We start from the raw sequence: 21,091 nt of genomic DNA on the forward strand, positions 1-21,091 counted from the left end.
TGTAAAATGTGTCCCACTATGGCTCAGAACCCACTCAGTATATCTCAGGGCAGTGGACCTCGCAGAGGAGATTTGGACCTTGTGCTTTGCTTTGCCTGCCTGGAGCCCCGCTGGGTAACTGAAGCTGCGTTGGGGGAGAGAGTTGCTGCCACAGGAGGACGGGACTGCGAGGCCCACCAGGCTGTGCGTGAATCACCTAGCACACCTGCCGCCTCTTCCCGTGTCTCCGCCCCCCTGCTCTGTGCCTTTGAAAACTCCTCGCGGCCCCCGCTTCGCGGGAGCCGCTCGCAGAGGAGATTTGGACCTTGTGCTTTGCTTTGCCTGCCTGGAGCCCCGCTGGGTAACTGAAGCTGCGTTGGGGGAGAGAGTTGCTGCCACAGGAGGACGGGACTGCGAGGCCCACCAGGCTGTGCGTGAATCACCTAGCACACCTGCCGCCTCTTCCCGTGTCTCCACCCCCTAATTAACGTCCCGTATAAGACCTGGAGTCACAACGCGTCAGTGGGACGCGTGTGCGGGACTCATCCCGGGACAAAGCCCGGACTAAGGGCGGACCCTCCTAGACCCTCCGAGAACTGAGGAGACTGGACTGGGCCTGTCCCCTTGAGTGACAGGTACTGTTTATTATCGAAGCTGTTTACAACTAGGCTTCCCCTGTAGCTCTGTTGGACTAAGTATAAACAATGTCTATTACGAATCCTGATCAGCCGGCATCAGACAAACAGGGTGTATTGTTAAATAGGACCCTTGACGACTATTTTACCAAATCTTCCTCTGATATCTCCAGGGAAATTGTCATGGCGGAGCGGCGTGCGGATCGCCGCCGCTCCATAGAAAGTATAAAGAATAGGTCAGTTTCACTGACCTCGCTTCCTGTTTCCTGCTCTATTGATATTGATAATGATGTAATAGTTAATGAGCCGGTCAATAATTTGGACAGCGAGCATTTGGACGGGAATGTGATAGCGCTTATATCAAATACTCCGCCAAAAACGGACTCGAATGGTTTATCACCAGTTCCTCATACCAGTAGCCAAAGTATGACGAAGGGAAATGCTCTGCCTTCTGTGAAATTACTGTGTAATAGGGCAAAAGACCCATACCCCTGCAGAAAATTTACGGTCCGCCGCCGAACAAAAAAAGGCGAAAAAGGGGGGATTTGTTACAACCTAAGTTGAGCTGTTCTGATTTTGGGAAAAAAAGTTATTATTAGCACTGTGAAGAAACCTAGTATTCCTCAAGTAGATATGGAGGGGTCCCTTGTTACATCTTCTCCCCTACCAAATTTGCTAGTAGACAATGAGGACAACATGGATGTTAATGTGGTTGCTAATGTGCCTACTGAGGATAAGGACCATGCTACATTACTCAATATAGAGAGTTTAATTAAATCTTATTCTGCATCTATTTTGGAGAGGTTGATGGAAGTAGAATGTAGATTGTGTAAAATTGAGTATGCATTGGGTAGTAAGGATGTTGTATCTAAAAATGTACCAAACAATGCTACTAGTTTATTAACGAACAATGTATCATCTAACATACTAGTACCAGTTCAATTACCCTTAACTATCCCTATTGCCATTCCTTCCCCATTGGCATCATCCTCCAACCCTATGGGGAATATACCTTCAGTATCTGCACAACCCAACATACCCCCTAAAATGAACCAAAAAAATCATGAACAACCGTCGATTAACGTTGTAAATAAAACCACTGAGAATATCCTTAATAAACTCCCAGGGAATCCATCAAGGGAGGTGGGGGAAACCAGACATACTTGGGGGGAACCTAGAAAGACACCTTTGCCCGAACTTCCGCCAGAGGCAGTACCCTATGTGGTCGTCTTAACAGGGGTACCTGTGCTGGGACAAAACAAGAGAGAGGGTTTCATACAATTAAAGAATAAGATCATGCATTGGCTGAGGTTTTACAGGCCAATTGCAAATAACATAAATGGTGAGATCGTCCATGTTCGTCGGCTCCAATGGCTAGGGGGCAGACCCAAAGACATTAATGGCGATGTTGTAGTCGTGAATTTTAGGGATCCTTCTGCTGTCCAATTTATATTAAATTGGCAATTAGGTGGCTCAAAGAACACAATAATCCCTAAACCACTAACATACTTCTACCCAAGGTCAGTGGTATTCCCATCTCAGTACCACTCATCTCAGTATCATCCATCCCAGTATCAACCATTACAGCATACAACCCAAACTCAACCAATCAATTGTCCTACTGCACAGAATGTTGGTAGTAATCAATATGTCACGTATCCCCCCTATACCACAGAATACAAGCAATTTGCACTATGTCCCTCGCCCTTTGGTAGTCCCAGATTCTCTGGGATGGAACTATGTACCGGCCAAATCACGCAATTTCCAGAATAGAAGGATGGACCACCTAAAACCTTTTACACCTCTAGAAACCTTTAATAGGTTTGACATTTTTAGTGGTCTAGATGATTGCGACTGATGTTTTTTGATTCGGGGTGGCGAGGGGCCAGAAACAATGAGTCTTGGTGATGTGGGTGTTGTCAATATACCTGATGTACTGGCGAACTCTGTGCCTTTTGGTTTGGATAAGATTGCTCTCCATGATGCAAATGTACCTCATGATGTAAATATTTTAGAAGAACAGGTATCACTCACAACCATTTTGAGTAACAAGACATCATTAGAGGCAACACCCTTGGTAATACAACCTGTGGTTTCCAATTGTTATGAAGAGATGCCAAGGGCTCTCCCCGAGAGGTCAGTTGCTCTCGAGTTGCCGGTTAGATTGGTCTGTTGGAATATAGCCGGAGTTGTGAAAAATCTGAGGGATCCGGAGTGGGCACTTTTTATAGAGTCTTTTGATCTCTGTTTACTTCAAGAAACCTGGGCAGTGGAGACGCCTCACAGGGTGGGCTATAAGACCTATGGTATAGGTGCGATACCTTCCAAAAGTGGAAGGCCGTCAGGGGGACTTCTGTTGTGGGTGAAAATAAGTTTAAGGGCAAAAGTTGAGAAGATAGATACAAACTCTGTAGATCTACTAGCTTTAAAAATTGTGCTTGGTAACGGGAAGAATTTATTTCTTGTAAATGTCTACAATAGGCCCTTACCCTCTTCAAGAGAATCACCAACCATCACAAAACTGGATTGCTTTCTGAGTGGATTAGATCCCAGAGAAGATTTTGTTATCCTGGCTGGTGACTTAAACTGTAATTTTGAGCCAGTTTTGGGCCTTAGCGAAATCTTCGAGGACGAGGATCAAGCGAACAAAATCCCTACTCTTGAGAACGTTAAATCGGTCAAATGTTCAATACAGGGTCTCCAAATGATTAACTTATGTACGGATCATTCTCTTAGGGCTTGTAACGGACGGCTACCATCCGATAGCTCTAAGAAACCAACATTTACCAGGAATAATTATAAAAATAACTTAGATTTTGTGATCGCCTCTATACCCCTCTGGACACACCTTTTGGACCTTGAAGTTATGGAACGGTTTGAAAGTGACCATTTCCCCCTAATATTGACTTTAGATGTCTCACTGTTTAGCGATACGGTTCAGCAATTTCCATTTGAGGAAAATAGTGCTGATAATTTTGAGATCCATATTAGTAACAACAGAAGATCTCTGAAATGGCCGTTTATACTGGATAACAGTGACACCCTTAGTGAAATATATTCACTTCTTGCTGGGATATTTGGACCCTATTTAGCTGCAAAGCCTGAGGACGAATCTAGAATGTCCTTTATGTTGTTACATCAGAAATTTTTTGCTGACCTAAGATTATTAGTCACCAAAATGCCCAAAAAATCCCAGCAAAAGACCCAGAATCTGTCCCATGGTAAGCCATGGTATGATAGATCCTGCAGAGAGTCAAAGAGGGAATTATTAATGGCAATAAAAACCAAGTCTCCAAGAGACGTAAAAAGAGCCAGGAATAACTATAAGGCTATCCAAAGGGCCTCAAAGATAAAATGGGAGGAAGACAAATGGGCTGATTTGTTGCTAGCCGCCAGATCGCGTGATAATGTGGCTTTCTGGAGGCTGGTCGCAAATGGGAATCATGTAGGTAGGGTGGCAAAAGATGTTTTTCTGGATGAGCAAACCTGGGTTACCCATTTTACGAATCTATATAAAAAATATGATGACTCACAGATGGACACGAATGTGGTAAACCATGACCTCTTAGCAGACCATTTGGTTTTTACCTTAGGGGAAACAGAGCTGGCAATAACCCAAATCAAATCTGGGAAAGCCCCAGGTTTGGACAAGATCCCGGGGGACCTATACAAGCACGACCTAGAAGTATGGGCACCTTATATTAATTATTTGTGCAATACATTATCTTGCTCTTTAGAATTCCCTGAAAGTTGGAAGGGAGCGGAAATTGTTTTAATCTTTAAAAAAGGCGACAGGATGGACCCTTGCAATTATCGGCCAATAAGTTTAATGGACATCCTACAGAAAATCTACTCACGACACATTTTATTACGTGTGAGTGACTGGCTGGATGAAAATAAAATTTTAACCAAATTCCAAGCTGGATTCAGATCAAAAGTTAGCACAATAGATCAGATCTTTAGATTTTGCTGCCTCTATTGGAAGTACGTAATGATCAAAGGGTGCCACTTATATGTTGCCTTTGTTGATTTAAGGGCAGCATTTGATCTGGTGCCTCGAAATCTTTTATGGAAAACCTTGAGTGCAGCAGGCATGCCAAATAACCTTGTCGTTCAGATTAAAGAGTTACACGAAGGGAATTTTGCGAGAATTAGATGGGGCCCAAATGGTGAACTAACTCAAAAAATACCCATTGAACGTGGAGTCCGACAGGGCTGCGTTCTGGCTCCTATGCTCTTTTCCCTGTTTGTAAATGACATCCCCTCTTTTTTAGAAGGATGTAAAAATGACTCTCCTAAACTGAACGGCGAAAAGGTAACATCCCTATTATTTGCTGACGATACAATTTTGATTTCTCAAACGAAAAATGGATTACAGACACTATTGGACACCTTTAGCGAATATTGTAGTCAAAAGGGGTTGGAGATTAATGGGAAGAAGACTAAATGTATGTCCCTAAATCCTATTAAACCGGACAAGGGCTGTTTAACATTAAAAGGAGTAAAGTTGGAATCAGTGCCCCATTTTTCATATTTAGGGGTGACACTAGATTCAAAGTTCAACTGGAAAGCGCAAATGGACAAAAGCAAACTAATCTTTGCTCAGAATGTTAAACCAATCCTCAGGGAACAAAGCCAGAGCACCAGCAAAGCGGTGTCCCCAGTGATGGAACTATTTAAATTTAAGGTCCAATCATCTGTCCTTTATGGAGCAGAAATATGGGGCCCTGGGGCCAAGGAGACTTTTAAAGCCTCAGATAATAATTTTATGCGAAGTCTGGTGAGGGTCCCGAGAGGCACCCCACTAGTACCCTTGGAATTGGACCTAAACTTCAAAAGAACTGACCACCAAGTTCTGATTCGACCTCTAATGCTGTGGGTTAGATTATGGCATGTCCCCGAACTCCAAGATTACAGAGACGGGTTACAAGAAATTATGGCACTTGACAGCCAGACTGCTACCCCATGGCTAAGGCATGTTAAGACCTGGTTGAGTAGTATAGGATTGAAACACTTCTGGGAGAACCCTGAGCAATTACCAGCCAACCCCAAACAAATCCTAAAAAGGGCCTTTTGGACCTTTATAGCAAATAGGACTGTAAGCAATACAACTAGTGGGACCTTAGTCTCAAAGTTCCTAAACTTTAAGGACGAACCTCTTTATGAGATTTTTATGGATGAAATAGAGCCCCCACTTGCCAAAACTTTATTTTTAAAATTTAGGTATGGAAATCTTTTAATTAAAACAACTTTGGCTCGTTGGGCTAGGAATCGCGATTTATCGTCCCCAGCAATGGACGAAACTTGTCCTATGTGTGAACTTGACCAGATTGAAAACGAGCAGCATATCCTCCTCTTTTGCCCTCTGTATGCTCAGGCAAGAAAGAGATGGATCAAACCAATATGCCTACTCTTAGGCCCGAGGTCATGTCCACAGGCTCTGAGAATCCTAATAACTAATACATCTCAACCGATAACATTTAGTGTCAGTAGATTTTTACTCTCTATTTTTTATCAAAGGAAAAAAATGGGGCATCAATTGTAACTGAACTGATTTGTTTGGAACTGATGTGGTGGTCCACCCAACGACATATGAATGTATTGTTTCCGCTCAAATTATCTTCCAACATGAATTGTATTTTTAACTAATGTTTTTAAGTAATGATATGTTGTTTTAGACCAATGTAATACAATGTATTGTGTGCACTGTTCTTTTATGGCATATATGCCGAAATAAAGATTTGAAATAACAAATAACAGTGAACCTCAGGGCATGCCAGTGCACCTCAGAGTCCTTCAGTGTATCTCAGAGCTCTCTCTGGTGTATCTCAGCGATCTCTCCGGTGTATCTCAGAGCTCTCTCCTGTGTGTCTCATACCCCTCCAGAGTATCTCAGAGGTATCCAGTATCTCTCAGTACTCGTGGCAGTGAACCTCAGTGTATCTAAGTGCCCTCCAGTGTATCTAAGTGCCCTCCAGTGTATCTAACCCTACAGTGTATCTAAGTGCCCTCCAGTGTATCTCAGAGATGTCCAGTGTATTTTAAAGCCCTCAAGATTCTCGAAGAGCCCTCGAGTATATCTTCGAGACCTTCAGTATATCCCAGAGAGCTCCAGTTAATCTCAGAGATCTCCTGTAGATCCCACAGAGCTGCTGTAGATCCCAGAGAGCTGCTGTAGATCACAGAGTGCTCCTGTATATCTCCGAGAGCTCCTGTATATCTCCGAGAGCTCCTGTATATTACAGAGAGCCCTCGTATATCTCTGAGAGCTCCTGCATATCTTAGAGCACAGAGCTTCAATATATCTCAGAAAGCTCCTGTATATCTCAGAGTCCCCCAATTTATCTCAGCACACTACAGTATACATCCGAGTCCTCCAGTGTATTGCAAAGCCCTCCAATATATCAATGGGCCCTTCAGTAAATCTTTGTACTTTTCTAGGGCTTACTTGGTAGGGGAGACTACTTCGAAGCAAAATCGCCTCTCCGAATCTTCACAGGGTTTCACGGTGCATAGTCGCAGGTCCTCCACCACCACGGTCAGGATATCCTGCGAAAGTACAGAAAGCTCAGGGTTACCAGCTCATGGGATCTGAAAAGTGCACTTATGCATTACATCAACTTGGTGCATAGTTAACCATATGCAACGCCAGCCACAGCCTCACTCATACTCTCAACATCCCTTGCTTACGCCTGTAATGTCTATCATTTACTTAGTGAATTTCACAAGTTCTAAACCCTGAACTGGTCCCACCGGTTCCGGACTGATCTCTATAGCGAGGTGCTCAACCCATGAAGCTATCTTACACACTTTCATGGTGCATAGTTAAGCACTGTGCAAAGCCAGCCACTGCCTCATTGATGCTCTCAACCTCCAAGGTTCACTCCAGTATTAACCATCATTTACGTAGTGCACTTCACAAGTCCTAAACCTTGGGCCATTCACCAAGTTCATAACAGATGTCAATAGCGAGGTGCCCAACCCATCAATTCTACACACTCTCCCTTCTTTTGTGAGCACACCTGCCTGTAGTGATGGTGAAGAATAACTAACCTTGAGCTTTTTCTGGTAGACCAGCTGACTGTTTTGAATGGAAAACCATCTCCTGTGAAAATAGAAAGAAATATATAAATATAGTGGCATGTTTAAAATGTCAATTTGGGTCAATCTATTCCAAGATCATCAGGAAACCAAGTAAAAAACAAAAGTAGAAAAGGAAAGTGGGCATCAATCACCAACTAGTAGAGACAATGCCAATAGTTTTCTTTTGTACGTTAAAAGTATGTTCTCAGAATGAAAACCTTAGTCTTTAGTATCGCTACTCTGCTCCATTCCTGTGACCAATGAGCTATAAGTGCTTTGAAGCAAAGGTTAAATTGTAGAAGTGTTATACCAAAATATAAATAAAATAAATGAACTGAAAATCCGACTCTCAAGCAGCACCCACACCACTGATTTGACTGGGCAGCTTATATACACAGTCCGAAATTGCATGTTATACTATTGTTATTGCATTTGGGGGTTTTAATGTGCAGCTACCCACCTGCAGCGGCATCAGAGCTCTGTTACAGCAAGAAATATCTACAATGTGACAATCTTCTTATATGAGGAAATTGTGCAAATTGTACAAAAAGGTCCAGTTTTCACAAGCAGCGAAAATTTAAAGTGGATGAGGGGAGTGTGTAGACTGATCAGTGGGTGTATGAAAAGGCAAATGACTGAAAGGGTGGCTGAGCAATAAGGACACTGAACTGAGTGAGTGGAGGGATGGGCTAATAGATAAGTGTGTGAGTGAAATAGCAAGTGAGGATAGTGAGTGTGGTGATTGAAAGGTTGCCTGTGTGTGTGATAAATGAGCCACGCATTGAGAGAGGGGTAGTAAGTTAATGGGTTTGTAATTGAGTAGGTAGCTGGGTAAGTGCAGGAGTCAATGAGAATGTTTTAGCACACATAGTAATTGAGTGAATGAGAGGGTTTGGTGAGTGGGGGAATGCATCAGGTAAGGGAATAGGTCTGTGGTTGATTGGATAGTTTAGTAAGTAGAGAAAGACAGAAGGAAAGCAAAGTGTATAGCCCTATCCACCAAACTAATGCACACACCCATGGCTGTAATCACCAAAACGTTAATCACGGGGTTTTTTTTGCGGGTTCCAGAGGTGCTTCTTAAAAGCAGAAAGAGAATGAGGTAAGGAGAAAAATAAGAGAAAGTGAGAAAGCAATAAAGCAAGAAATAACAAAGGAGAGAAAAAAAAAATAATACAAGAAGAGAATTACAATAGAAACAAAAAAGGAGCAAGAAAGGGAAGGAAAGAATGTAAAAAGAAGGAAGGAAAGAAATAGATAAAGAGAACGAGAAAAAGAGAGAAAAAAAGTGAAAGAAAAATTGAAAAAGAGCAAGAAAGAGTGAAAGAGAGAGTGAAAAAGAGAAAGAATGAAAAGATGAAGGAAAGAAGAAAGAAAGAAAGAAAGAAAGAAGAAAAAGAAGGAGAAGTGGAAATGATACAGAGAGAAAGATGGTCAAAGAAAGAAAAGAAATACAAATAGGAAAGAGAAAGATAAAAAAGATAGAAGATGAGAAGTCATAGCAGAAATACTTTTTAGGTCGAGCATCAGCACGCAAGCGCTGCTGAAAGACCTAATGTAATAACTCCACAGAAGTGAAATTACAGCTGCTGCTTGCCATTGGCTGACAACTCCATCACTGCTCCTTATTGGCCGGTGCTCCCGATACATCACTTCTGTTTTTAAACCAGGAGCACCGGCCAATTACAGTTTTCTTACAAAGTAGGTTTTAGCTGGACAATTTTTTTTTCTTACAAGCGCCTCATTCCGCGCTTTACCTTTAATTGCGGCTGCGGCACTTTCTTTAGATGCGCTTGTCTGAGCAAAGATGTGCGCCCGCTGCTAAAGTGAAAGCGCAGAATGGGCGCTTTTACAAAAAAAAGCATTTGTTTGTCAAGTTGGAAAAACAAATGTTTTTTGTAAAAGCGCCCCATGCCGCACTTTCAATTTAGTGGTGGCCGCACCCCTTTCTTTAAACAAGCCCCATCTAAAGAAAGGTGCGCGGCTGCCATTAAAGTGGAAGCGCGGAATGGGGCGCTTTTACAAATCAAGCATTTGCAATTTAATAGGTCTCACATTGCTAAAAGTTTGAGCTATTGGCATTGTAAATATTAATGCAACGCCAATAGTTCAACTTTATGTAATGTGAGCCCTACTGCATTGCAAATGCTTGCTTGGGTTAGTTGTCAGGGAGGATTACAAGCTATGTGCACTGTGGCATTTGTTTTCAAGCTTCTTAGGAGGAAGCAGGAGCACACTTGTTTATTTAACAAGAGAGTGGAATGAATCCTGCTCCTGCACCCTCAGCCAGGCCTCACAGAACCAAGCTCACGGTGTTTTTAAGTGCAGAATTAGCAGATAAGCAGGAAGTTGAATAGTTCGCAAGGCCAGCCAGAGAGATACTCCCAAAACAATTTGGTAGTTCAGCGAGCAGGGTCGGACTGGGAGGGGACATTTTTTGCGAGCACCAAATGAAGAGGCCCCCATTAGGAATCTGATAGGTTACAAAGTGGGCAACTTCTGCAGATAGAGGGGTTTTAAACTTTCAAAGACATCCTGTAAACGTGTCCTGCAAGATATGGGTGACTGCATGCATTTGTGCTGGCTGCAGGCAACTTTTGTGGGAATATGAGAGAACCATGATACCTTCCTTTACACTAAAAAAATAAACCTTACAATTTCAGTGAAAATACCAAAGGCTAAAGTGTCATTATAGTTAGGTGAAAATGTCAGTTAAAAAATAGAATTTTTAACTCAAAAACAAATTTGGCAGAAAGCTAGATCTTTACCCAGAAAGCATGCTGTTTGTTATTTGGTGTAAATCCTTTCAGTTGTTTTTGAGAAATTAAAGTTCAAAATAACCTGTGTATACATCACAACATGAAGGATCCATAGACCAAACAGATAAACTGATAAGATCTGATTGGCTGCCAAAATATGACTCAGCCCCTTGTCCTGAAAAAAGATAATACAAAAAAGTAAAAAAGTCAAAGCAAAAAAATATGTTAAAAAAACATATAGATGGACAGGCTAGGGATACCTTGACCTCCTAAGCCTGGTGTAGGGGTCCCAAAGGACCCCACAGGGCTATAAACACACACATTTTTATTAACAGTACCGCAACTCCTTGTAGGACTAGTGGCACGCTTTTTTTAAAACAAGACCAGCTCCTGCTCATTGTAATTTTAAGCCCCCCGGGTTGGTCGGGACAAAGGAGTTGATGCAGTATTAATTTAAGGAGAAGGGCTATGCGCCCCCTCCTAGATCCAATCCATGTCCTCGGGGACCCCATCGCCCAGTGGCCTGCCTTGTTATCTTTTGCGGAGTGGCTTGTGGACCTCTCCCTCACCCCGAGCCATTGCCCAGAGACCCCATCCCCATGGTCCTGCCATGTTACATGGAGAAAGAGGTGTTGGGCTCTCCGAGCCATGGTAAGGACTGGGGCACCCAAACCGCTGGCGTCCTCCAAACTTTATTTTGGGGAGTAGTGTGAGGTCCCCCTCCCTTAGCTAGGGCCCAGGGGACCCCCTCTCCGGGGGCCAATACAATTTTGGGGTCCTGGAGACAAACTACCCACAAATTCGAACATTGGTTCCACTGAATCAAGGCTGATATACTGGATTAAACGAAACTTTGCATTGCACAGTGTGCCAGGGCATGGTGGGCCGGCTAGGCATTCTCAAATGTACTCCCCTGTGATTCTGCTGACCGACTGCACACTATGTCCCAGTATTATGTGCTTGGGACATCTCTATAAAATGAAGCAGTCAATGTCGATAAATCAGTAGGTAACGTGAGGGGATTGGTACTTCCCTTGAGTTAGACATGTACTTCAGGCAGCTGTGCCACACAGTTTAGTTACCACGTGCTGAATATATGCCTTTTGCGCAGCTAATACTTTCCCTTGATTCATTACCTTGGGTGTCACAGATTTATACACTGTTGTTCACTGCCAAAGCGCATTTAAGCTTCCTACTAGGAAACGTGGGATTCAGTCTTGGAGTGGATGCTCACTAATAAGCAATAGTGACTTTTTTACTCAGGTGGCCCAACTCTCCGAATGTATGGCGTTACAACGCATACATTTACAATGCATGCACTTACAACGCAGTTTTACATCGCAACATCCACTACAATGCATTCCATTACATCGCATGACACTACATTGCATTTTAAAAAACTACCTTTACAACGCATTCCAATACATCGCATACTACCTTTACAACGCATACCATTACAACGCATACATTACATTGCATTTAAGGTAAGTATTGGATAGTATAGGGGTAAAAATTACTATTCTAACTCCAGGGGAGTGCAACAGTAGGGTAAGTGTTAGATAGTGTAGGGTTAAAATTACTATTCTAACTCCAGGGGGTGCAACAGTAGGGTAGTGTTGGATAGTGTAGGGGTTAAAAATAACTATTCTAACTCCAATGGTATGCATTGTAATGGTATGCGTTGTAATGCCTGCGTTGTAGTGTCATGCGTTGTAGTGTCAAGCGTTGTAATGGTATGCGTTGTAATGGTATGCGTTGTAATGCCTGCGTTGTAGTGTCATGCGTTGTAAAGGATGTTGCGATGTAATGCCTGCGTTGTAAGTGTAGTGTGATGTAATGGTTGTGTTGTAAAAGTTGTTTCCCAACTCTCCACTACCATCAGGCATAGACTGCTACACCTAAAGTGTTTGCATATCTCATAATATTCCCTGATGTCTTGAAACAAATTGATCCATTTCAGTGCCTAGCATGCCCGGGATGCTAATATTCCACCACTAAATTCATGTCCTTGGCCTGGCCCAAAGATCCAGGAGTAATGGATATTTGCTGGGAATACCTTATCCAAAACTCTAGTGCTAACCCACATGTTCTCCACTGGTGGCGCTCCTTTGTTAAGTCCTGTCAATTTGTAAGCTGGTCATGGAAATCATGGAAATGGTGTTGAAACTTGTGGCTTTGACATGGATGCAAGATTCGACCACCAGACATGGGATTGGCTGAGGTACCTTGCAATTTACCATGGTAAGGCTAAAACCTATGCTTCTGGCACCCTCAGCACACATTAGGGTCCCACTTCGAACCTACCTTTGTGACCGTAATGGGATTACTTTATAACAAACCTGATTCTTATCATCTTTCTTGCTGAACTGAGTCTATATGGTCTGACCCTTATAATCATGTACTGTAATAGCACCTCCTTAATTATTATTTTTTTTATCAACCTCAGTTCATTAAATCATGTATTGTATAGCAAAATAAGAATGTCATTGCCTTTTATATCACACCACAAGAGCCTAAAGACATGGCTATTCGCCAAAGTCTGAGACCCTGGCGCCCACCATCCAGCCTTTCAATTTGCTGCGTCCATCTGATTGGGTTTTTTCTCGAAAGCGCCAGGATACCCGTAGGCTGGCAGTCGCGCTATATAAGAGTACTATACAATACAATACAATACAATACAATGTTCTGTAGCATCCTGTGTGCAGACTGAGTGGCATGCTTTAAATATTATATCATTAACCATTTCACTTGTGGTTGTATTTAATGAAAAGATAAATAAAAATGCAGAGGATGCCTTAAATAGAAGCTAGCTCCTCATGTAATCACTTATGACTCCATGAGAGAGGAATATTTGCCATCAAGTAGACGTGCTATATTCGTTCACAGCAAGATGGCCCAAGTTCAATGAAAAAGGTGGAAGCAATGACAGAGGCCATGTGGGATGGTGCATATAGACTACACCAGTTCGAGTACCAAATGATCGGCCAACTTAGTCTTATACTTACCGATTCCACGTCTTGAATGCGTTGCTTGCTCTCTTGAAGAGGTAGCCTTCCATAACCACGCCATTGGGGGCATCCACATTAAACTCAACTTTGGAGTCATCGTAGGAGAAATCCTAGGGAAACAAGATGGAACGAAGTGTGAGGAAGGAAGCTCCTTGTACTGAAAAAACACTGGTATGTGATGAGAAAAAATATCGCCACTTTATATGAAGTTTAAGGCGCTCTCACAACTATATGGCACTTCACAGCAGATATTTCAAATCAATAAGGAGGCATCTCTATAATCCATGAATATTCACCTTTGGTGACCATGCAATTTTTTTGTTGCTAACTACCAGGAGAACCAGGCCTATTTTTATACCCCTTGTTAATACTTAAGAGATATCTATCAGAAAGGACCAGTCCTTCCCCATAAACTCTGTCAATTTCGAATTGTTATCTGCGAAGTGTACTCAATCACATCATTCAAGAGAACCTAGCTATGAAAACGAAAGTTTAGAGTTCCACGTAGCAGTTGTATTGTTCAAAGATTATTTGCTTTTCCCCTAGTAAGTTAATGTTAAATCCAGAGTCCTCTCTGGTGCAGGTTTTCATGTGCCACTAAGCAAGCAAAGCAGAGTTCTGTCTCATTGCGGAGCAGAAACTATGGAGTCCTTACAACCTCAACTTCCCTGATGAGCTGGAAGATGACTGCATCACTTGTGTCAGATGAACATTTAGTCAATTACACTTGTTTCTGTCCCACATGGGTGAGGTATGCTGAGTCCCTGGTGAAGTACATGGAACACCCCTGGAACAACCTTTATTCATCTATCATGTGTGCCTACATGTGATGAAAGTTAGGTACAAGTATTTCTGAGATCACCACCAATAGGTATAGATGTTTATGATTGTGCTCATACCGTGTGAGCAGTTCTTCTATCTGTACATATGAGAAAATGCACATAAGGAACAGAATGTACAACTTCCCAGATATTTTAACCTCCTCGGGAATGCATAATTGTATCGGTAAATTCTCTTTCTGCCTTTTAACTGATATCAATCTTAATGCAAAAGATCTCTGTTTGTGTGAAATGTAACACTCTCTAATGTGGCGACATGAATCCTTACAAGTTATTTTTCAATGTCATCCGAAGAAAAGGTCTGTGCAACCTTGTAAGCTGTTTTAAACCAACTTAGTGTTTTGTTTTATTTTCGGTTAGCACAATAAAAGGTATCAGCATCTGTCTGTGGATGTCAAAAACACTGCACAGATCTCTACTATTTTTATACACGAAACTGTCCTCCCAACACACTGAACAGAGACGCAGAAGCACGCTAAACCCTCTACTTTATGAATAAGCATAACATAACCTACTTATACGTCCTCCACCATTCATTGTTCGTTTTTATTTTCATTTATTTTCACATCAACGATATGGAATACAAAACCACAATATCAAACTAAAGTCATATGGGGGACTGCCAGAGTTGGAGCTGGCTATCAAACCAAGCATTAGCAAAGTCAAGAGGTTTTGCATTATAAAAGCAAAATCCAACATTTTGTCTTTGCCAATGTTTGTTGTAAGTGCTAATAGCATAGGCAAAAAAGCAAAACAAACAGTTGTTGCTGACTGAACATAATTGGCAAAAAGGCCAAAACAGCTGGCCACCAGCATGATGACCTATATGCGTGTATGATCACCGATTCACCATGCACATGTATCCTTCATGACACAGCAGCTGCCATTTTTAGTGCTGGCAAGACATTTGATTTTACATAAATTACATAGGTATACATACTTATAGGGGCATACAGCTAACCCTCTTCATCCATTGGTTTGTCCTTGTATCATTCACGTTCTATTCCCACCCACCATAATATGCAGCATAGGGTAATTGGTGAACCCAATAGGCCATTGGTTCCCTTCTCTGTGAGTGATGGCATTCTGCTTTGCACAAAAGTCACTTGTGACCAAAAAAACAGTCTGCTTGTTTGCTCGGGACTGTGCTTATTTGTTTTTATTTTTCACTTTCATGCAAAACCACCAATAGGATACCCTTCCGCAGTCTTTGCATGGGCCTGCACGTTGTGAGCCAAAGTAGCCAGAAGACCTTGAACTGTTCGAGCACTGACCTCTTCCTCCAGCCGTGGCTTGATTCCCTTCAAGCTGCCTTTAGAGTGAGAAAATGTGGTGGCCCTCTTCAAACATAATAATGTTGTAACAACTACCTCGATCAGCAATTTATAATTTTATTTTTTTATTTAAAGAACACAGCCACGAAAATGAAGTCAAAGTGATTTTTCCTCCAGTCAGACAGACTTAGGTTTTCCACTTTAAGATAGTAATTTTTTATGAGGAAACGATATGGCATCATTTGATAAGAAACTATATATATGATATATTTTATATATATGTAAATAAAGGATGTTTCTTCTCTTGCTGTGGTGTGCGGCCTCAATTGCCGAGCAATGTTGGGATATATATATATATATATATATATATATATATATATATAGATATATATATATCTATATATATATATATATATATATATATTTATTTTAAACCTTAAACCTATTTGATGTAGGTGAGGAAACATCTCCTCAAACCACTTAAGTATTAATTGGAAGTGTACCCTTTGCTGTAGGACTCGTGCAATGCAGCAGGTATTTTTTCCATTTATTGTAAAGGACCAGCCATTCTAAAAAGTCCTTCTTTCATTCTGTTGCCGCCGGCATATTCACATTTGGACACAATCAAACTTAAATAAAGGACTTTAAAATGTCTGCCGCAAATATTAAAGGTATGTGGCAAAATTTGATATGTGCTAATAATTATATTTTTTTTAATCTGTGTATGTTCCTGTATGACTCGCAATGTGCAGTGGCGGAGCAAAACTTGAGGAGGGCCCCCCTGCAAAATACATGGATGGGGCTCACTCAACCCAGACCCAGTCAGGAGGTCCTAGGCCAGCCCCCCTTTCTGCTATATTTATCAAGGTATAACCCCTTTTCGGTCTCTCGCTCTCAAGTCCTCCAAGAAGCCCTGGGTTTTCGTTTTTCTGCCCTCTTGTTTCTTCCCTCTTTTTGCCGTTTCCCTCTCCCTGCCACACAGCGCCCTGCCCTCCCCCCAGGACCTACTTAACAGGTGCTGCAGCGTGACCCCATTGAGCAGGTCCTTGTGCCAGCTCCCTCTGCAACAGTTCTTCTGTCCAGGTTACCTGCAGTCCACTACCCTCTTCTGCCTAGGGTGACCAACTGTCATGGGTGCAAATTCAGGACACTGAGTGTAAAAATTCAGGACAAAGGGTCAAAATTCAGGACAAAAATTCAGGACAGGGGGTCAAAATTCAGGACAAATCTTCGGGACAAAAGGTAGGTTTTACAGACACATCAAAGGAGGTCGCGCAATAGTATATAAATAATCCCATTTATATCAAAACATAGTCATCCATTTGCAAACCTATCCATTGTGTATCCTTTCAGCCATCATTTCACTCATCCATCCCTCCACCTTTTCACCCTAGCCATCCGTACACTAATCCATTCACTCTTCCATCCAGCCATTTAGCCTTTCACCCATCCAGCTATTCTTTCACTTACTCATCCATCCAGTCACTCATCCTTTCACCCATTCACCTTTTCAGTCATCCATCCATCCTCCCTTTTTCTCTCCATCAACCCTTTCACTTAGACATCCTTCCTTCCATCCATCTACCCACTTATCCATCTACTCATCCACTCGTGAATCCATCCATTGACCCTATCACCCATCCATTGACCCTATCACTCATCCATCGTTTCACTCATCCATCCACCCATTCACTCACCGATCATCCACCCTTTCACTCATCCATCCATCCTTTGGCCCATTATCCATCTATTCATCTTTTCAATCATCCATTCACCTATCCATCCTTCCATCCATCTCTTCACTTACTCACTCGCCAACCTTTTCATAGTAATTATGAGCTGAGACTTCATCTGCAGAGTTCCAGACAGAAGAGACCCATCAAAAATGTCTCCCTTGCTGTAGTTCCTAAAGCAAGGGGTGGGGTGGTGGACGGTTCACTATGCCCCTGCACATAGGCAATCTGAAAAAGTGGAAGGCATGAGTCATGCATGATGCAGTGCTAGGACTTGAGGCGACTGTTATATGGTGTTGTTTCCAGGGCTTTAAGCGGGATGAAAAAAAAGGGGGGGCGTCTCTCAAAAGGAGGTGTTTGATGTAATTAAGGGCAGGTGGCTTAAAACAACTAAGCTAAAAATCTGTGTTTAGCATAGTGTGCCACCGGACTGGTATTTTGCCTCTTCTGTCATTGTATCCAGATATATAACACAAGTAACGTTACACCTACAACAAGCCAGAAGTATTGGCTTTGTCAGTGGTTGTTAGATGCATAAAATAAAAATGCAGCAATCATTGCTTTGTTCAATATAATATTGAAACTGCACTTTGCTAAAATGATGAGACTGAAAGCACTCTAGCCCGGGCCCCTTCTTTTCAACTTTTTTCACCAGCTTCTTTGAATGAACTGGATTCTGGAGCAGCCTGTGCGTGTTTGCACACTCCTTCCATCTAACAAAATGCGCTGCCCTAGACCGAGGCAGGAGGAGGCCCACCCCATGTAGTTACACTCCAGACGGCCCATTATCATTCTGAATGTGGCAATCATCAACCCCACACAGAATGACAATGGGCGGGTGGGGCTGCTCTAGTGCTCCGAGGAGGAGTGCGAGGCGCCAGCATCAAGGGGCTGAGGCTTCTCGCAGGGAGCAGCGCTGCTCCCTGTGATGGCCAAAATTACGGACAAACGGGGTCCATTAAAAGGATCCAATTTACGGACTGTCCGTGAAATTTATGGACGGTTGGTCACCCTACTTCTGCCTGTCTGCCTACTCTCCTCTGTTTGTGCCTTTGCTCGTTTTTTGCTCAGTTTTGCCATTTTTGCTCATTTTTCTCCCCTCTATTTTGCCTTTCCTGCTCGTTTTTCTGCCTTCTCTTTTGCCCTCTTCTATTCTGTTTTACATTTTCTGCCCTCTGTTTGGTCTTTTCTGCTCGTTTTTCTGCCCTCCGTTTCGCCCCATCTGCTCATTTTTCTGCCCTGTTTTGCTTTTCTGCTTGCTCATTTTTATGCCCTCTGTTCAGCCTTTTTCTGCTTGTTTCTTCCTTTTTCTCGCCATTTCCTCAAGACTTGGCTTTTTGATGGAAACCTTGCACTACAGCGCCCAGATACCCCCAGGGGTGACAGTGCTGCACTCTACAAATGCAGATTGCTTGATTGAGCCAATCAGGAACCCCCATTTGAAGCCAGATTGGTTAGGTTTCAAAAAATGTAATTTAAAAAACACTCTTTGTTGTGGGTGTGAGATGCATGTATTCACTTTCGAACTACATTGTGTGATCTTGATCGTATTATGTTTTCTCACTGGGCACAAGGTCCCTCGTGGGTGATACGGGGGCCTCTTGGCACGACCAGCACATCTCAAATCAAGTGCATTTACACTGGCAGCAGCCACTAAATACATATGAAGCCAGCTCTAGGGAATACTGAGAAAGAAGACCGGCTTATAAAGAACTGCCAGACTGGTTCTTTTTAAAGATGACAGGGCTGGGGCTACGTCAGTTAAGGCTTGCCTTCTGTCTGACAAGTGACCTCCAATGGACCTGTTACCTCTATTCACATGTTTAGAGGCCTGAAAGCCTCAGAATGCAAAAATAAATTTCAAGCATAGAATACCATCAAGGAAAATGAAGTTAATTCCAGGCAAAGAAAGGAAACACTGAAGATATATTGGAAGTCAGGAAGAAAGAAAAGACCTGCTCGTACCAAACACATGATGCATGATGACGTAGAGCAGGGGTCTCCAACCTTTTCTGTAGTGAGAGCTAATTCTGCTCAAGGAAGGTCCTGCCGAGCTACTACCATATTTTGTCACTGTAAAATGCTGATGATATGTATTAACATTACACTATGACCACCCATAGAAAGATTTATCAGGAGTCACCACCCAAACATTCCAGATGAAGTTATAAGCAGAATGCTAGGAAAACGTTTATCAATATTGAATGCTTATAATCAAGTAAAATTAAAATCATCACATGCTGTGTGCCTCAAAGGTTACTAGTACAGCAGTAAGTCTCCCCAACTCAAATTGAATTATCATTCAGCTAACAACTTTAACTGTGTTTTAGAATTGTAATGTTTTGTCTTCATTAGCATATTAGGTTTTAAAAATACACATATTGTTCTATCCAAACCACTTTCCATTTTCCAGTAATCAAACTCAATTTTCCAAAAGAAAAACCTTTTCAGAAAAAGCATAATATTTTTCTTTAAAAATCAAATCAGTTTTCATTGTTAGAAAATACACAGTCCCTAAACATCAGCTTTTCGTTTTTATTGAGTACCGCCATGTAAAAATGCCAGGGATGTACACATTCTGCTTCAAATACCCAGGAATTGGAATCATAGGCCATGCATGTTCACCATAACACTATTAATGCATCTGTTATGCTAATAATGTCCACCATTAAACCGGGGCTACCACTGTGCCACAGCTGGATGCCCAACATATATCAGTTATGGATATTATTATGGGAGAAGCGGTTGCCACTCTGTCAGGAATGGCTATAAGCAAGCCAGTTATGCTCTTAACATGTCAGTGATGGCAGCAAGTATGTAATTACTAGACTTGTATGCCCAAAATAGTAAAGGATGTAATATTATGGCAATGGCACAATTATACCATGAACGAGCACAATTGCGTCAGAGATAATACTCTTATGATGGGGACCAGCATACATATTTGGCAGCCCTTGACACTAGGAGTAACTTTAAGGAATCAACACTGTTTATTAGGGAAGGACACAATGTCACACACCCACACAAAAATGAATATGATGCTTCTAATTTTCTCTGCCCTGGATGCATCCTCTCTTCCCTCAGCTCTTTCGTTGATCATGCTCCCAACTAACACATTTTCACTCTAGTCTAGTTCTTGCAGTCACACACTCTGGGTGGTCAGCCCTGGTTACTGCTTCCACTATTCTTTGATGTCACACATGGTGTGACTGATAGAGCAGAACATATAACATGGCCAATCTCCTTCTTAGGTAGATTTAAAGTAGATAAAGATGGTTCATGTAACAGACCCATAGGCCAACACCATAGCCTACACATGCTTCAACACCCTCCGCATACTTCGCAAGACCTTTCAATGGATCCCTTCCAAATCCAGGAAGACCGTCACCCATGCACTCATCACCAGCAGGCTGGACTACCGGAATGCCCTCTAAGCCGGAATCAACAAATCTCTGCTCCACAAACTCCAGACTGTCCAGAACGCCACAGCCAGACTCGTCCTCAGCATCCCACGACATGACCACATCACCCAGCAACTACCAGACCTCCACTGGCTCCCCTTCGAAAAAAGAGTGACCTTCAAGCTGCTCACACACACCTACAAAGCCCTCCACAACCCCGGACCCCAATACCTCAATAAAAGAATCTTCTTCTACGCCTCCAAGAGAAACCTCAGCTCTGCTGACCAGGCCTTGACAGACACCACCTGTATCCACAGAGCCAGAACAGGAGGCAGATCCTTCTCCTACATCGCGGCCAAGACCTGGAACAAACTGCCCCT

At 42.4% G+C, this 21,091-nt stretch overlaps 1 protein-coding gene across 1 annotated transcript in view; it reads right to left on the bottom strand.

Annotated features, from left to right (window-relative positions):
• The window catches only part of ACAP3 (ArfGAP with coiled-coil, ankyrin repeat and PH domains 3), a 273,786-nt gene that overhangs the window by 37,532 nt on the left and 215,163 nt on the right, over nucleotides 1-21,091 (bottom strand). Inside the window, exons 11-14 of the mRNA XM_078640379.1 lie at nucleotides 13,462-13,574; nucleotides 7,668-7,719; nucleotides 7,063-7,163; nucleotides 4,203-4,293 (exon numbers count right to left, since the gene is read on the bottom strand). Coding sequence (XP_078496505.1) covers nucleotides 4,203-4,293; nucleotides 7,063-7,163; nucleotides 7,668-7,719; nucleotides 13,462-13,574 — 357 coding nt within the window. The remainder of the gene's footprint in view (nucleotides 1-4,202; nucleotides 4,294-7,062; nucleotides 7,164-7,667; nucleotides 7,720-13,461; nucleotides 13,575-21,091) is intronic.

The sequence above is a fragment of the Lissotriton helveticus genome, chromosome 5_1, assembly GCF_964261635.1.
Source record: "Lissotriton helveticus chromosome 5_1, aLisHel1.1, whole genome shotgun sequence".
Lineage (NCBI taxonomy): Eukaryota > Metazoa > Chordata > Amphibia > Caudata > Salamandridae > Lissotriton > Lissotriton helveticus.